The sequence below is a fragment of the Helicoverpa armigera genome, chromosome 8 (assembly GCF_030705265.1).
Source record: "Helicoverpa armigera isolate CAAS_96S chromosome 8, ASM3070526v1, whole genome shotgun sequence".
Taxonomy (NCBI): domain Eukaryota; kingdom Metazoa; phylum Arthropoda; class Insecta; order Lepidoptera; family Noctuidae; genus Helicoverpa; species Helicoverpa armigera.
The window spans coordinates 4,306,450-4,322,812 of NC_087127.1; the positions used below are offsets into that span (position 1 = coordinate 4,306,450).

The 16,363-nt window shown below is 36.7% G+C and overlaps 1 protein-coding gene and 1 long non-coding RNA gene across 3 annotated transcripts; one reads left to right on the forward strand and one right to left on the reverse strand.

The window, feature by feature from the left end:
• Nucleotides 1-2,502: 2,502 nt before the first annotated feature.
• Nucleotides 2,503-10,664, forward strand: LOC110383705 (G-protein coupled receptor Mth2). 2 transcript variants are annotated; one of them, XM_064035976.1, is made up of 9 exons: nt 2,519-2,638; nt 4,365-4,721; nt 6,175-6,358; nt 6,894-7,073; nt 7,738-7,816; nt 7,928-8,121; nt 8,511-8,682; nt 8,964-9,143; nt 9,739-10,664. In XM_064035976.1, the coding sequence occupies exons 1-9, from the start codon at nt 2,564-2,566 to the stop codon at nt 9,839-9,841; spliced, it is 1,524 nt and encodes a 507-aa protein (XP_063892046.1). In that variant the 5' UTR covers nt 2,519-2,563; the 3' UTR covers nt 9,842-10,664. The 2 variants fall into 2 exon arrangements, with proteins under 2 accessions (XP_063892047.1, XP_063892046.1); XM_064035977.1 differs by lacking the exon at nt 4,365-4,721 and having other exon boundaries at nt 2,503-2,638.
• A 2,328-nt stretch (nt 10,665-12,992) lies between these two features.
• Nucleotides 12,993-16,321, reverse strand: LOC135117247 (uncharacterized). Its single transcript, XR_010276734.1, has 2 exons — nt 16,026-16,321; nt 12,993-15,367 (listed from the first exon to the last, which is right to left on the reverse strand). It is a non-coding gene; the product is annotated as an uncharacterized LOC135117247 (long non-coding RNA).
• Nucleotides 16,322-16,363: the final 42 nt, after the last annotated feature.

The following is a 16,363-nucleotide window of genomic DNA, read 5'->3' on the forward strand; positions in this document are numbered from 1 at the left end:
ATATTATTATACCATCACCCGATATTCCTGAAGGTTTAAAGCGACTAGAACTCGTATTGCAGGTTTTGTCTAATGCTCATCTTACGTTAAAATTAGAAAAATGTGTTTTCTTTGGACAGTCCGTAGATTACTTAGGCTTTGAGGTCTCAAAAGACGGTATAAAGCCAGGGTCTAAGAAAATCTCCGCGGTTGAAAACTTTCCTTCCCCGACTAATCAACACCAAGTTCGGCAGTTCTTAGGATTAGCTAGTTTCTTCCGACGCTTTGTACAGGGTTTCTCTATACTGGCTAGACCATTAACTCAACTCCTTAGGAAAGATGCCGCATGGGTATGGGGACAAGATCAGCAAACCGCTTTTGAAACGCTTAAAGATAAATTGGTTCAAAAACCCATTTTAGCTTTATATAATCCGAAAGCTGATACTGAGCTCCATACCGATGCGTGCAAGATGGGCATTGCCGGCATTTTACTACAAAGGGACGATCAAGCCAAGCTAAGGCCAATTGCTTATTTCAGTAGGCAAACTACGCCAGAGGAGCAAAACTATTCCTCCTACGATTTAGAGACCCTTGCCCTAGTAGCCTCTCTTCAAAAATTTAGAATTTACCTTGTAGGGATTAGGTTTCGCGTAATTACTGATTGCAATTCATTACGAGCCACATTTTCAAAACGCGATATGCTACCACGAGTTGCCCGGTGGTGGACATTCATGCAAGAATTCGACTTTAACATTGAATATAGAGCAGGGGTGTCCATGAGCCATGTCGACGCCTTAAGTCGCAACCCACCTGCCGATCAACAAATACAGTATTCTGTCTGCAATGTAACTGAATCAAATTGGATTACGACGGTCCAAAATGCGGATTCCGAAATTCAACGAATCATTGGCATTTTAAGCGATCCAACTTTAGAAGATGTAACTGATATTAAAAACAATTATAAATTAAAAAACGGTAAATTATTTAGAGTGACTGCTGAAGGCGATCGGTGGGTTGTGCCTAAGGGCGTTAGGTGGCAAGTAGTGAAACAAAATCATGATGATATAGGCCATTTCGCTTTAGATAAAACTTTGGAGAAAATAAAACTTTATTTTTGGTTCCCTAAAATGAGACGTTTTGTAAAAAAATATGTTACGTCTTGTTTAGAATGCGCATATTCAAAAGCTTCAGCCGGTAAAAAGCCTGGTTACCTTAACCCAATCGTAAAAGTTAGTCAGCCATTTGATACCGTGCATTTGGATCACGTTGGACCTTTTGTTAAAAGTAGTAGGGGTAACATTTATATCCTTGTTCTCATTGACGCATTTACCCGTTTTATTTATGTAAAAGCAGTTCGTAATACCAGAAGTAATACGTCCATAAAGGTAATGCGCGAGTACATGGGTATTTTTGGTGTCCCGCGTAGAATTATAACCGATAGGGGAACATCCTTTACGAGTGATTCCTTTAAGTCTTTCACGACCGAGAAAGGTATTATCCATGTCCTTAACGCGGTTGCCACCCCCAGAGCGAACGGACAAGTCGAGCGTTACAATAGGGTTATAGTAGATTCGTTGACAGCTAAGTGTGCAGGGACCTCTGAAAATAGATGGGAAGAGCACTTACCCGAAGTTCAATGGGGAATTAATAACACCTTTAATAAAGGAATTAATAGAACACCTGCCGAGGCTCTCTTTGGTGTTAGACCCAAAGGTATTAGTGATAGCAAGTTGATAGTAGCCATTGACGAAGGTGTCACAACCAATAACAAAGAGTCTGATCTTACCACCATTCGAGAGGAAATTAGTAGTTTCGTTGCTAGTTCTCAACAACAACAGAAGAAAAGATATGATAAAACGAGATCCAAACCTGTACAATATAATGAGGGAGATTTAGTTAGGGTAGAACGACAAGTACCTGCTACGGGTAATAGTAAGAAATTAATCCCAAAATTTCAAGGTCCTTATAAAATTACAAAAGTATATGAACACGATAGATATCAGATAGAAGATACCCCATTGACTAGAAAAGGTAATAAGAAATATTCCACCGTGGTTGCGGTTGACAAATTAAAGCCATGGCTCAACTTTTCTCGACCCAATGATAATATTCTGAGTGAGGAGGAGTCTGATTAGTTTACATGTCAATTAATATTTACAGTTAAAATTTAAATAATATGCAGAACAAAGAGGTCTGCAAATGTATAAATATTTGAAGTAGTCAGGACAATGAGGCCTGTAACTACAATTAAAATTTGTGTGATACCCAGAACAATGAGGTCTGTGGTTTTAATAAAATCGAATGGGACAATGAGGCCCTCTATTTTTTTTACAGAGATAATATTATTATTTTTTTTAGTGTACTTAGTTATGTAGTAGTCTCGTGTAAGGACACACTTAATGTCGGATGGCCGAATCTGTTAGCTAATTATTCTATTGTTACTATAATTTTTGTATTTTAATTGTAATAATATTGATTTAATTTTTAAATTGTTGAATTAATGGATTTGATTTTAAAATAAACTGTTAAAAGTTGTGAAACGATGACTCTCGGTCGGCCGCCATCTTGTTGTTTACGTCTATAAATGAACGCGGCACAGCAACCGAGTGTCATTCGTTACTTGAGTGTCGCCCTGTTCACATCAACGACATTAGATCTCGTAAGTACTTACTTTCTTTGTTTTGCGTCATTTATGCTGTTATTTAATATTTACCTAATTAATTAAACTATTTATATTATATTGTATTAAACTATTGCAAATGGATCAATAAGTGTTATTACTTGCTTAGAAATATATAAATCATACCTGTAACTAAATGCTCTTTATCATCTCCTCAAATAAATAAACCTACTTAGTAATATATGTATATTTTATTATTTTACCATCTTATCCCTTTTAAATTAAGGGGCCTGACAAATATGACTAATATTTTTTTAATTAAAAAGTAAATAATTACTACTTACTTTCAGTCAAAGTTCATAACAAAAACTGTTTAAAACTTGTACGAAATAATTGATAGTAAACTAAGCAAGTTTTAAAAACTTACACCAAAATTATGTTTTCCTTAAGTCTAATTTCGACATATAATTTGTAATACACAAAATTCCACGGTGTGATTTTACAGTTACTTTTCCATTTAAAACTACTGACTGAATGTTAATGAAATGCCTTGTAATTAGTGTGAGCAATTTATTGTAAGCACCTTTTTCTGAAAAATGGAGAGGAAAACATAAAATGATATAAGGATAAATAGGCAGTAAGTATTTCGTCCATTTTCTTAAAGGTTATGCCCCACTGAATTTTAGGCATTGTAGGAGGCGTAGGCCGTTTGCTGTTCCCATAAGCCACATCCTTCAGCCCACGAACTCTGCCCGCGATCAACGTACTCTTGGACTCCAAGCCTTACTCCGATTTGATTTAATTAAATAAATTAACCTGGGCGCTTTGTACACGGAGCAACTTCAGATGAGGCAACTATCAGCTTTTTTAATGTCTTCTGTAGAAGTTGATAGTTGCTATACAGTTACTATTCATTTATAGCAATTGAGCAACACTGATATATGATACAGTAAAGAGGGAGATGCTGAAATCACCAGGTGTGTTGCAATTAACGGTTGAGGAAAAGGACAACTTCAATAATCTCTTAATATTTTACAGTTTTCTTTGGAAAGATGACGCAGCTCAATTGTAATTGTCCATGAATCATTTTACTGAAAACTTCCTGAAAAAGATAACCTTTGGATGTTGCCGTCAATGTTAGCACCATGAAATAATTGATAAAGAAAATTGTTGTTGTGTAAATGACGTCAAAAGGAAACCACAATTCTAACTTCTGAACTGCAGTATAATAATTGTCTCTCTAGAAGCAACTATAGGTATTATCCATTATCCACGAATCTAAAGAAAGGATATATTTAAAGTCGGTATCAAAACAGAATGTGGCTAAAATTAATGTACTTACGATAATAACAATGACTAAAATATATAAAAACCCACTTAAGGGCTTCCGGCGGGTTTATCATCATGACTATTGTTATGTGACATCATCAAATTATCCCTCTCGCTATGGGTTAGCAGCGTGAGTTGGTGACAGACTCTTACTGACTAAAACCCATCACGTTCCTTCTTAAGCCCTTTATGTACCAGGGCCGCGATAAACCCCCGCTGGGCCCTGGTGAGGCCCTCTGGGGTTTGCTGAGTCTCCTTAAGTAGCGCGTGGGACCACAACACGGACCTGTTGTCTCCTTGGAGACGGAACGAGGATAAGCCACCCAAAAGTCACCGCCCACACACCCAGGGTGACCGGGAGTCGTCTCTCGATATGTAAATACCTAACAATTATACACTGTATATATAGTAAGCTTTTAACTTATGTTATTCACAGTATCGTCATTTGTCACAACGAGTTAATTGCGAGTACACGTTCAAAATGAAACTCTTAATATTTATTGTTTTCATAATAACAATTACGACAACTAATGTTTTTGGCACTGAAAATTTACAAAAAATAAACAAATGCTGTCCCCTTGGTGAATGTGTGAGTAGGAGAAAAATGTGCGTGAAGACACCGTTTTCAGAAAACTTTTCGTCGAAAATAACTGTGTATACGAAGGACCTGTACGAAACTGGGACGGCTTTTGAAGATGTATTTAATATAAGTGACAACAAGTTTGGAGACAAAAATTTTCGCCGAGAATCTCTTGATTTAAGCTACTTAAATTTTATAACATACATAACAGAGGTAAGTTTTATCTTGTTATTATAAAAATGAATTGCTGTTCGTTAGTCTCACTTAATTGAGAATGGCTCGATCTATTTGGCTTATTTTAGTTTTGAAATGTTTGTAGATGTCTAGGGAAGGTTTACCTAAACGATACGAAGTTTGTTGGGTCACTTAGTTTAACATAAAAAACAACTATAAATAAATAAGAGTATTCGAATAATATTTGCTCTTAGATCTATTATAAGTTCGTGTAACTGTAAAAGTCCGGATATTGACTAACCTAAGGTTTCACCAGAAAATTGTAGGTTTCAGTAATACTTGTAAAAAATTACAATAACAACAGATTTGATTGGGCTTTTACCATTAGGATTTGGTAAATGCAAGGTATAATGACGACTGTAAACATTGGTTTTATTAACAAATCAAATCATCTGGATAATAAATCAATAAATCAAATCAATCAAATCAATCTGGATCCCTGGAACGCTCCAGATATCACATGCATTTTCTAGGAATTGTATACATACCTATACGAATTGTATAGGTACTTAAGTATACATAGACGGATTTCCTACGATTCCGTGAACGTAATATACAATAAAATTATCACTCACCTCCCGAGCCTTTTCCCAACTGCGTTGGGGTCGGCTTCCAGTCTAACCGGATTCAGCTGAGTCCCAGTGCTTTACAAGAAGCGACTGCCTATCTGACCTCAACCCATTTACCCGGGCAACCCGATACCCCTTGGTTAGACTTGGACCTACAATAAAATTAATATGAATAATTTGAATGATTGTCTGTTTTTTCCCGTTTTATCTGTATAGTTTTTTCCGAGCCTGAATGAGTGGGCAGACTATTAAGATAAAACGTTGTAGGTACCTACATTTATTTGTATGAAAATATCTATCTAATCTATGTTGTGCTTGTAAACAATAATGGTCATTACCTAATATTTTTTGTCATTACCATTTCATTTTTTATTTCCACGAGCATTTATTTTGACATTTAATTCATTGATACTTAATTTATTTATCATGAAATTATTAAAAACTTACGGGACTTATTTGCCTTATTTGAGAAACTATACTCTATCCACGGAAGCAAGAGCTAAAAGGTAAACAAAGAATGACACTTTTTCAAGATGGCGGTATAACCCGACCGATGACAAAACGTCACATTTTTGTGTAAAATGTTCGCAGTATCTGTGATTTTGTCATCGGTCGGGTTGTACCGCCATCTTGAAAAAGTGTCATTCTTTGTTTACCTTTTAGCTCTTGCTTCCGTGGATAGAGTATAAGTATCAAAACTATGAATACATTTTGCGTATATTACTCGGAATGAGTGTAGCTTTCCAATAGTGAAATAATTTTTCAAATCGGTTTCAGAGGCTTTAGGGTACAAAGAAACAAAAAAAAGTTTCCTCTTTAACATAATAGTATAGAAATATAAAATTATTATAAAAATGTTTCAGAATGGAGTATTGCAACTGGAGCTTCCGAATGCTTACGAACGCTGGTTGTCATTTTCACCAAAAGACTACTGCGTAGACTGCAGATTACTCGTAAGGGGACGAAACAACGGTAAACCACGGATCTGGGCGGTATTACCAACTATTGATGATACTGACACAAATCATTCAAAGCAGTTAAAGTATGGTATGTAAAGTTTTAACAATACCTCAATTACTAAAAATTTGTAGGAAAATGCTATTACGGAAGCATCTTTGTTATCTAAAGATGCTTTTCGTGACGTTTTCGATTTGATAGTATACTCACTGCAGACTAAACAGTGACAGTTGATCAAGTTGATTAAAAGTTCTTCCGATCTTTGTAATATGCGTACTACCAATCATCTTCAGACTGATTTATGAGCCCAAGCAAACTATCGACCGACAAAAAATTAGTAAAATATATTTTTTTTTTATAAAAAATTCTTTCACATTTTGAAACTTATGGAGGAGATTGGGAATCGCTTTAATATTTTAATTTAATATTTTTGTCGAGGGTTACTTTGGGATGCTCTCATGGAGGAACTTGAGAATAAACCTACTTTTAGGAGCATCTAAGCGCGCGTCTCCATCTAGCAATGTGCCGCGAATGCTCGCGAACAGCTCGCGAACGGCCCGCGAGCTACGCATTCGCTAGATATGGATGCAACCTTACGGTAAATGTTGTCTGTCTTTGTCCTCAGCTACCTTCATATCCTGCTTCTTCTTGCTACTGGTACTGATAGTCTACATGTTGCTACCTGAGCTCCGGAACCTGTCAGGAGTGATACTCATGGCATACATCATCTCTTTGTTTACGGCCTTTTTACTACTAGGCCTTATTCAAATAAGTTACTATGACGCACTTGGATGCATTTGTCTAAGTAAGTATACGTATAGTCTCTATAACGAGATATCTAAGTGAATTGATGCTTCCCCTGAGTCCAAGGCTGTCTGTTACTTTCAATAATTTCCATTGAACAACGCAATGCTGCCAGCCTCTTGGGCACGCTCCCAGTATCGGTGGGAATAAATTTTTCAATGTATTATTTCTTATTACAATACTTATGAAATTCTTAAAAAAATAGGTGTGTGCAATTTGTATGATCATTGCTAATTGTCTAGAATTATTTTATGTTAACCATATCATTATTGAACCTACCGTATTAAAACGTTCATCATCATCATCATCATCAGCCTATCGCAGTCCACTGCTGGACATAGGCCTCTCCAAGTGCACGCCACTGAGATCTATTTTCGGCTGCTCGCATCCAGCTCCTGCCAGCCGTCTTGCGCAAGTCATCACTCCACCGTGCCTGAGGACGTCCTACACTACGTTTGCCGAGGCGTGGTCTCCACTCTAGAACTCGTTTACCCCAACGGTTATCGGTTCTTCGGCTAATATGGCCAGCCCACTGCCACTTCAGCTTGCTGATTCGGTAGGCTATGTCGATGACCTTGGTTCTCTGACGGATTACCTCATTTCTGATGCGATCCCTCAGAGAAAATTAAAACCATTAAAACGTTAACGCCTTGTATACGTTACAGCTCTGGGCATCTATTTCTCTTTCCTGGCTTGCTTCTGCTGGATGAATATCATGGCTTTCGACGTTTGGTGGACCATCAGGTCTGTTATCTGTTTTCTATTTATATTCTACTTAACCTAATTCAATCATGTTGATAACTTGAATTAAAATATAAGATAATTCAAACTATATAACTTCATTCTATTTTCCAGAGGCTACGCGAAAGGCCGTCATATTCACAGACGAGGGGAACGCTTCAAATTCGTGATGTACTGCTTATACGCCTTTGGAATCCCACTACTAATGACTATCGGCCTCTTCCTACTGAACCTGTACGGCTCCAGCATGAAACACCTCCCTTGGTTCGTCACACCCCATGTGCCTGAGTACGGCTGCTTCTTAGAAGGTAAATATGCTATGAACAGCTTAGGTCGGCAATACACGGACCGCTTGAAGCAGACAGAATCAGTTGCAACTGCTCGAGCGGTTCGTATACGTGCATCCATAGAACTCTGCAGCTCACTGTGTGTAGTCGACAGCTTGAAGCTGCCGCACCAGACTGCTTCAAGCGGTCCGGTTGCCGGCCTTAGAGTCTAGCTAGGCAGTCCATTCGTAAATCACTAAGAGGCAAAATGTTTACGTTAGGCTGAGCAAACCGAAATGTTTTACAACCCGCCTTATCAAAGTATTTCTTGAAAGTTTCTTCTACACTCACAACCTTTCGCAATAATAATTTCAGCAGATATTTGTAGGTCTTTATTTCTGTGCTGAATTCTAGTAATATTTCATCCTCAGGTGGTGTGAAACTGCTGTATTTATACGTACCAATGCTGATTCTGATTCTTATCAACTGCGTGTTTTACCTGATGACTGCCTTTAACGTCTTGCGATTGAGGAGAAAGCTCGTCTCGATTAGCACAATTAAATGTACTGGCGTTAATCAGGCACAACTTGCTCATAAGCAGAGGTCTGTATACCACTTATCAAACTATAAACCTTCGTTAGACGTCCAATGAATACGTTTAGAATTGCAAAGTATGGGACAAAACAGCTTCTTAAGGTCAGCAGACAAGAACCTATATTTTGAGTGACCAATGCACCTCCATTATCTAAACGAGATTATTATCTTCACCACTTCCTACATGATTTTGCTGGGAAGAAGAAGTGAAGCAACAACCTATGACAGTGCCCTTCCCACAATACTTTATTACTAAAAAATCACACAATAAAAAAAAATGTCTTTTTCAGATTCAGAGATTATCTAAAGATTTCAGTGATGGTGGGATTGAACTGGATTCTGGAAGTGTTAAGTTTCTATTACCCTGGCGCGTATTGGCTCGTAACCGACGTCTACAATGCGTTGATAGGGATCGTGCTATTCTATATTTTTGTCTGCAATAAGAAAGTATTGAATTCTCTATGCGACCGGTAAGTGAGAGATACCTACATACGTCCATTTAAGAAATCAAAGAAATATTTAAGGGTAGAAGCCAGTCCTGAGCATGAACTGTATGACTATTCTCATACAAGAAGATCAGCCAACTGCGCAAGACATATTACAAGCATTGCGCAGACACAGGTGCACTCACGATTCCTTCACTCTCATAGCTCAATGGGACTGTAATCCGAGACGACCGGAGAGGGAACTATGTACAGACCAGCTGAACATAGCGTTGGTTATCAACAATCCTTAACAGGCCGTCAGTTTTGGTTGTAGGTTTATTTATTTTAGATCATTTTACCTGTTGTCCAATATGGCGATCAAAGTTGACGACTGCTATCGTAATCACTCAACAAGCAGTTCTATTTTGTTTTTGTGAATAAAGTTGTTATTAATTATTCCGTTGTGCAGAAGTATTTTTAGCCTTCAGGATGAAAATTATTTAATATTATTATATTGCGCAGCTTATAATAGACTCGCCAAGTAATCAAAGTGTGGAATGAGAACCTACCTACACATTTAGAGTATTAAAATTGTTTTAAAATAATACGAGTAATAACGTATTCAATTTCTTTTTTGCAGCTTCAAGGGGAAGAAAACTATGTCTTTACCAAACGTTGGCTATTCGTGCTCTACGGTTAACACGATTGAAAGTGAGACCCAACCTGCTGACAGTAAAAAGTAGTAAAGGATTCATCATCATCTTCCCAGCCTTTTTCCAAATTATGTTGGGGTCGGCTTCCAGTCTAACCGGATTCAGCTGAGTAACAGTGCTTTACAAGAGCGACTGACCTATCTGACCTCCTCAACCCAGTTACCCGGGCGACCCGATACCCCTTGGTTAGACTGGTGTCAAACTTACTGGCTTCTGACTACCCGTAGCGACTGCCAAGGATGTTCAATGACAGCCGGGACCTACAGTTTAACGTATACAGTAAAGGATTATAGTAAAGAAAATAATATATTTACTACAGTTATACAATTATATGTAGTACATTGTGACCACTAGTAGCGAAAAACCGCACATTGCTGAATAAAATGACTGTCGATTTTTTTTAGTCTTGGTTTCAATCAAGGTTTCCCGTCGGTCTGATACCGGTTAAATACTCGACCTTTGTAGTATGTAAAGGGCTCTATCAATCGTCTAATTAGGTTTTTTAAATGATTTATTTTCATACTGACTGATTTATGAGCACGAACAAACTATCGGCCGACAAGAAGTTTGTAGTGTGTCGGTTTAATAAGATAATTTTAATAAATACTGTAAATACAAGTGATGATATATCGGCGTACATGTTGATTTACTTTACAAATAGTATTATTTACAATCTCGATATAAAAAAATAATGTTTATATTAGTTCCTAGGTTTATCGTAGTTTTTATAATCCTATTTTGTATCTTTATATTACAGGGTATAAGTAATAAATGAGTCTTAATTGTTATTTATAGGTACTTACAATGTATAGTGTTTTTACTCTGCCTCAATAAAATTGTAAATAAAAACCTTCTTATTTCTTTTCTTAAACGTATCTATATACCAATTAATCGTAGGTGTGTCTAAGATTACTCCAACGTGGTCGCTAACTATGGGCTTCATGAGAAAGCTCAAAGTCACTCAGAGAGCAATGGAGAGGCTATGCTAAGTTTTCTCCTCGAGATCGAATCAGAAATGAGGAAATCCGCACAAGGACCAAAGTACACACCCCGAAGAATTGCAAATCTGAAGTAGAATTGGGTATTGCACACTCATAGCTTTCATAATCTACGAGGTTACCTAAGTTATAATCATTTTGTCGCTATTAATGACCCTTTCCTGTAGAACTATCCGATCATCGCTTAAAATATGACCTGTTATGGAAAATTTATCTTAAAAACAGGAAAATTTAATTCACTGTTTAATTTAGTTACACTTTGAATAGGAATTATTTACTACGCAATTAACTGTATGATGAAATAATATGAAGTGGAAGTTCCACCGCGTCTGATCATTTTAATGTGCGCGCCATTCACCTCCATACTGATTTATGAGCCGACTAAAAGTTTGCAGTCAGACCGGTTCAGAGAGCATCGGCGCTCATTTTTCTTTTCACACAGACCGGAATCGGCTCCGATCGGCTCCGTTCGGCTGCGTGAGATGCAATCGGAGCTAAACGTCTGTAAGACCAAGAAAAGGCACGCGATCAGAGCTAGTCGGCTCCTCTTATTATTTCACATCGAACACCTTTGAGCATTCTTAATGACAAAAGCAGTGCACATGCAAAAATAAACTTCAAATACTAAGTACCCGATTTTCAACGTGTTAAGAATTTTCTCTCCTCTAAGAGCCGCTCTGTTTCAACGGACCCTAATGCCTGCTATAGACTATACATTCGACCTTATTACTTACTTCCATAAATGTGATAAACAAGTAAACTCTAGTAAACGATATATTGTAAATATTAATTATTGTCCTTTAGTAGACTACCTAATTCATAATTTTCCTTCACAAACAAAATTGTTAAATCTGAATAAAAAAACAGAGTTTTGTCTTCCTTCCTTCCTATTTCTATAGTAGGTACATGATTTGACACTTGGTGTAATTCATCATCATCATCATCTCAGCCATAGGACGTCCTGTGCTGAACATAGGCCTCCCCCTTAGATCTCCACAGATACCTTTGGAGGCGACCTGCATTCAGCGTCTATACTTGGTGTAATTATAGTATGTCAATTGTGTAGTTTTTTATAGGGGTTCCGTAGTCAACTAGACCCCCATGTTTATACTTTCGCTTCGCCATGTCTGTCTGTCTGTCCGTCCGTCCGTCCGTCCATAGGTCTGCGCTTAATCTCAGTGTTTGGAACCAACATATATGTTAATCACGCCGACACAGTGCAAAAATAGTTAGTAGTAGTATAGTAAGTTTTGTTATTGTACCTCAGTAACCCGCTTACACAAAAGCCCGCATAAAGTGGGGACCGATATATTTTCATTTCATCCCTAAAGTGTGATATATCGTTGAAAAATAGAGTACATAAGAGAGTACATAAGAGAGCAGATCAGAGAGTACATAAAGTACATAAGAGAGTACATAAGAGAGCAGATCAGAGAGTACATAAAGTACATAAGAGAGTACATAAGAGAGTACATAATAGAGTACATAAGAGAGTACATAAGAGTGTACATAAGAGAGTACATAAGAGAGTACATAAGGGAGTACATTACAGAGTACATAACAGAGTACATAAGAGAGTTCATAAAAGGAGTACATAAGATGGCTTGGATAATGTTAGTGGTGCATTGGGGCAATTCCGACAGAAATTTCTGCAAGATGACTAGAGATGAACATTTCACTTGATTATTCGGGAACGCTCTATTGTACGAGTCTTATTGTTTTAGTTCTGCATACATATTGAAAAGCCTTTGAAAAGATTACATTATATTTTTAAATATATCAGTGGATTTGCTAAAGAAAGTGTTTTAAATGAAGAACCATATTTTTGGGTCATATGGATAATTGCGAAGTATTGCGGGGTAATTCCGGAAGAGCTCAAAAGTCGCCTTTATTGCATTTCAGCTAGAGTGTACATTTCATTTTCCATCGTTATTACCCCGTAGATTTTGATATCGTAAGTTTTTTAAATAATAAGCGTTAATTTGAATTCTTATAACTTTGTATTTCGGAATTACCCCAGATAAGCCTTGATGTTCAGACATATGTGACAGTGGTTCTCAACATATCATTTGAGATTTTAGGAAATTTAAAATTGCATGGTGGATAAACAAAGTTATTTTTAGGTACATACTTATTTTCTTAATGTATTTTATAGAATGTCAATAATAAAATAAAACAATAACTCAGTGAGATCAACTTTAATTTTAATAAGTACGTAACTTCACATCGAGTAATGTGGGGAACAATTAGAATTATTAAAACAAAAACAATTTTTGTAACAATCCTTAAACATAATTATTAAATCACATAAAAATCAAAGACTTTTTGATAATTTTTGGCTACTCTTCAGAATCTTGCGATAGTAAAATAAAAAATAAAAACACAAATGTTATTTGAAGCCAACTACAGTTAGGCATCGCAACAATAACATAACAAAAACATAATATCAATAAAAAGAAGTAGGTATGCATTTAAATAAAACTATTTTTACCGATTTTATCGCGGTTATGTTATTTAATACTGACGTTTCAGATCCTTTACAGCATCCGTGGTCACGGGCAGACTTAGGTGTTGGTTGTCTTGGTATTTTAGTTGCAAACAGCTACCCTAAATTTTGTTGATTATCAGTTGATCCATTTTGTTGATATTTGATGTTTGCAAATAAAATATCAAGACGACTGACATCTAAGTCTGCCCGTGACCATGGATGCTGTAAAGGGTCCGAAAAGCCGGGATTAAATAATATTACCGCGATAAAGTCCTTAATTTAAGTAGTTTTATTTAAATGTCTAATATTCGCGTGTCAGAAATCAATAAGTAGGTATGCAACTAATCTAGAAGGCGGACGTTTTCCTTAGGTAGATACTTTTTGGTATAAAATCAGTCGAAATAAATAGTGTCTTCATCATGGGTCAAGTAATATTCTTTGTCTTGATCTCGTTTTTTCTGTAATTCTATTTTCTTTACTACTAATGACTCTGGAACTTGGTCCGTATCTTTCTTTTTAGGTTTAACAAAACTGAGATATTGCTGTCTTCTGGACGTTTTTAAGAAGTCGATAAAGTACAGTTGTTCTTCATGTTTGCTTATGTTTTGTATGAACCCAACATAATATTTCCATTTGTTTCTTATAAAATACCTGACAAGCACTGTATCATTTAAATCATAACGTTCCCTTACAACGGGGCACTTTTCTGGAATTCCACATGCTAATTCTTTATTCTCTGTTCCTGGTGGCTGTAATTTACAGGTTTGGGTTTCTTTAGGATATTCTGCAATCTGCTCATTTACGTCTTCTTCACCTGTTGCAAAATAACTGATTCCTTCATTTTTGTCTATCTGATTTTCTTTACCTTTGCTTTTCTTCCCAACACCTTTGCCTTTCTTAGAACATGCATTATTTGTACTTTTGTCAGCGAATGCCTTTTCACTGGTGATGTTTTTATCGTTTTTCTTCATCTTCATAACACACTTCCTATCTTTTCTTGATTTCTGTAAACTTGTCTCCTCCTGGTAGAAATTATATTATATTATTATCTTCGTCTTCCATCAAGTCTTCAAAATCGATACAATCAATAATATCAGAATCGCTATGATTGCTGATAATATTGGATATACTTGTGGTATCAGAGGAAGGGTTCCGTTTACGTTTTCGTTTATCATTCGCTTTACTGGTTTTAGTTTTCGTTTCTTTCACTTCTTCTAGAATTTTCTTTCCTGTGGCTGCAATTATCACTTCCGCACCTTTTGTAACACGTTTTTTTTTGTTGGATCACTATTCTTTTTATCCTGTTGAATTTTCCTCAGCAATAATTCTTCAAATGAGACTGTTGGATTGAGTTGAAACGGGTTTTGAAGTGGTACTTGCGATGCTTCCTTTATGACTATGTTTGATATTATATTTATTTAGGATTTTGTTGGCTTCGAATTCTGCAAACATGCTGGTACTTGGCTCGGGTGTCTGGCTTCAAAAGGCATCATTTGGGCATTATTTCTTGATTGTGCAGATAGCAAGGCAACGTAATTATTGCGTGTTATTTCAATAGTTTCATTAACTGTTGCAAACTGATTGTTGAATGATTCAATGCATATTTCTTTGAGTGACTTTGGCTGTTTGAGTGTGCGGGCAAGCAAAGTTTTCTTGTATCTTTGATACGCGTCTGGATCATATTTGTCAATAGGTATGACATGTGCATTAAAAGGGTATATTCCAGCCTTTTTAAATCCACTCTTTATAACTTCGGGGTTCGTTTGTTGCCAAGTATCTGCCATAGTTTGTGCGAAAACGTTTTTTGGCATTTTCGTACCAACGTTTCTTCTCTGCCACTCTACCAGTTTTGCATCCCATATTGCTTTAAATGATTTGGGTCTACCTGCATTCTGCCTAGTGTCTTTAGTTTTGACATGGTCATGAAGAGTGGTCATTGGTATCTTGTACTTCTGTGCAGCAGCATATGCGGTAAGCTCCCCGTTTCTTACCTTCTGTATGGCAGTGGCTAAATCTTGAGGAGTGTATGTCTTATTTTTCTTTTTTAAATAAGTACGAGGCATGATGACACTGAAAAACGAAATAACTTTTGTCAACACAAAAAATTCAATAACCAAGCAATAACTGAGCAAAAAACTGTGGTTTTGAAATCGGTATCCATTATAGAAGATTGTGAGAGGCGTGGTGCTGTATTTTTTTGTTTGTGGGGAAATGGTTGTGATTTACTCCGTCACCACCCCCCACCTCTCACAACCACCTATTATGGAAAGAGATTTGAAAACCCAACGCAAAAATATAACTAGCATCGCCGCCATTATGGTACAAAACAAAGTTAAGAATTTTAATTAACCCCCAACCGAAGATACAGCAAACATAGCTAAAAGCACTCCCAACTAATTCACCTTTCAAAGAAAAAAACAAAATCGGTTCAGCCGTTGGGCAGCTATGATGCCACAGACACCTCACACACAAACACACACACATACAGAAACTTAAAACTTATAACATCTCGTTATTTTTGCGTTGGAGGTCAAAAGTTTGAGAACTCCTGAGAATTACGGTACGAAAAACATAAATGGGGTTATTGCGAAACAATCACGTCGAAATAAACCCGGAGGGTTAAATCAGAAAAAAAATAAAAAACACAGTTAAAACCTTATATTCCGAATATTATTAAGCAAAAAACAACAACCTATCATAGAAACAAACAAATATTGAAATAACTTACCAGAATTTCGAGAAAACGATGTTGGGGTTATTACGAATCACTAAATTTTGGCGCGAAATCACTTCTCTTGAATAATTTGACGATACTCACGTGTCGTTAGCGCGAGCGGCTCGCGACGTCTGTCGCCACAAGTAAATCTAAGATGGCGCTTGGCCTAATGTTGCCGGCTGGAATATATTGCTGTGTTTGGTAGATTTTTTGCATTTTCGGAATATACCCATTTTCGAAATTGCCCCAATGCACCTTACCTTGTTTTTATGTTCCTTGATGTAAATAATCTTTAAAATCAACATATACATAGCTTCTATGCCCCATGGATTTCAGGCTGATCTTTTTGG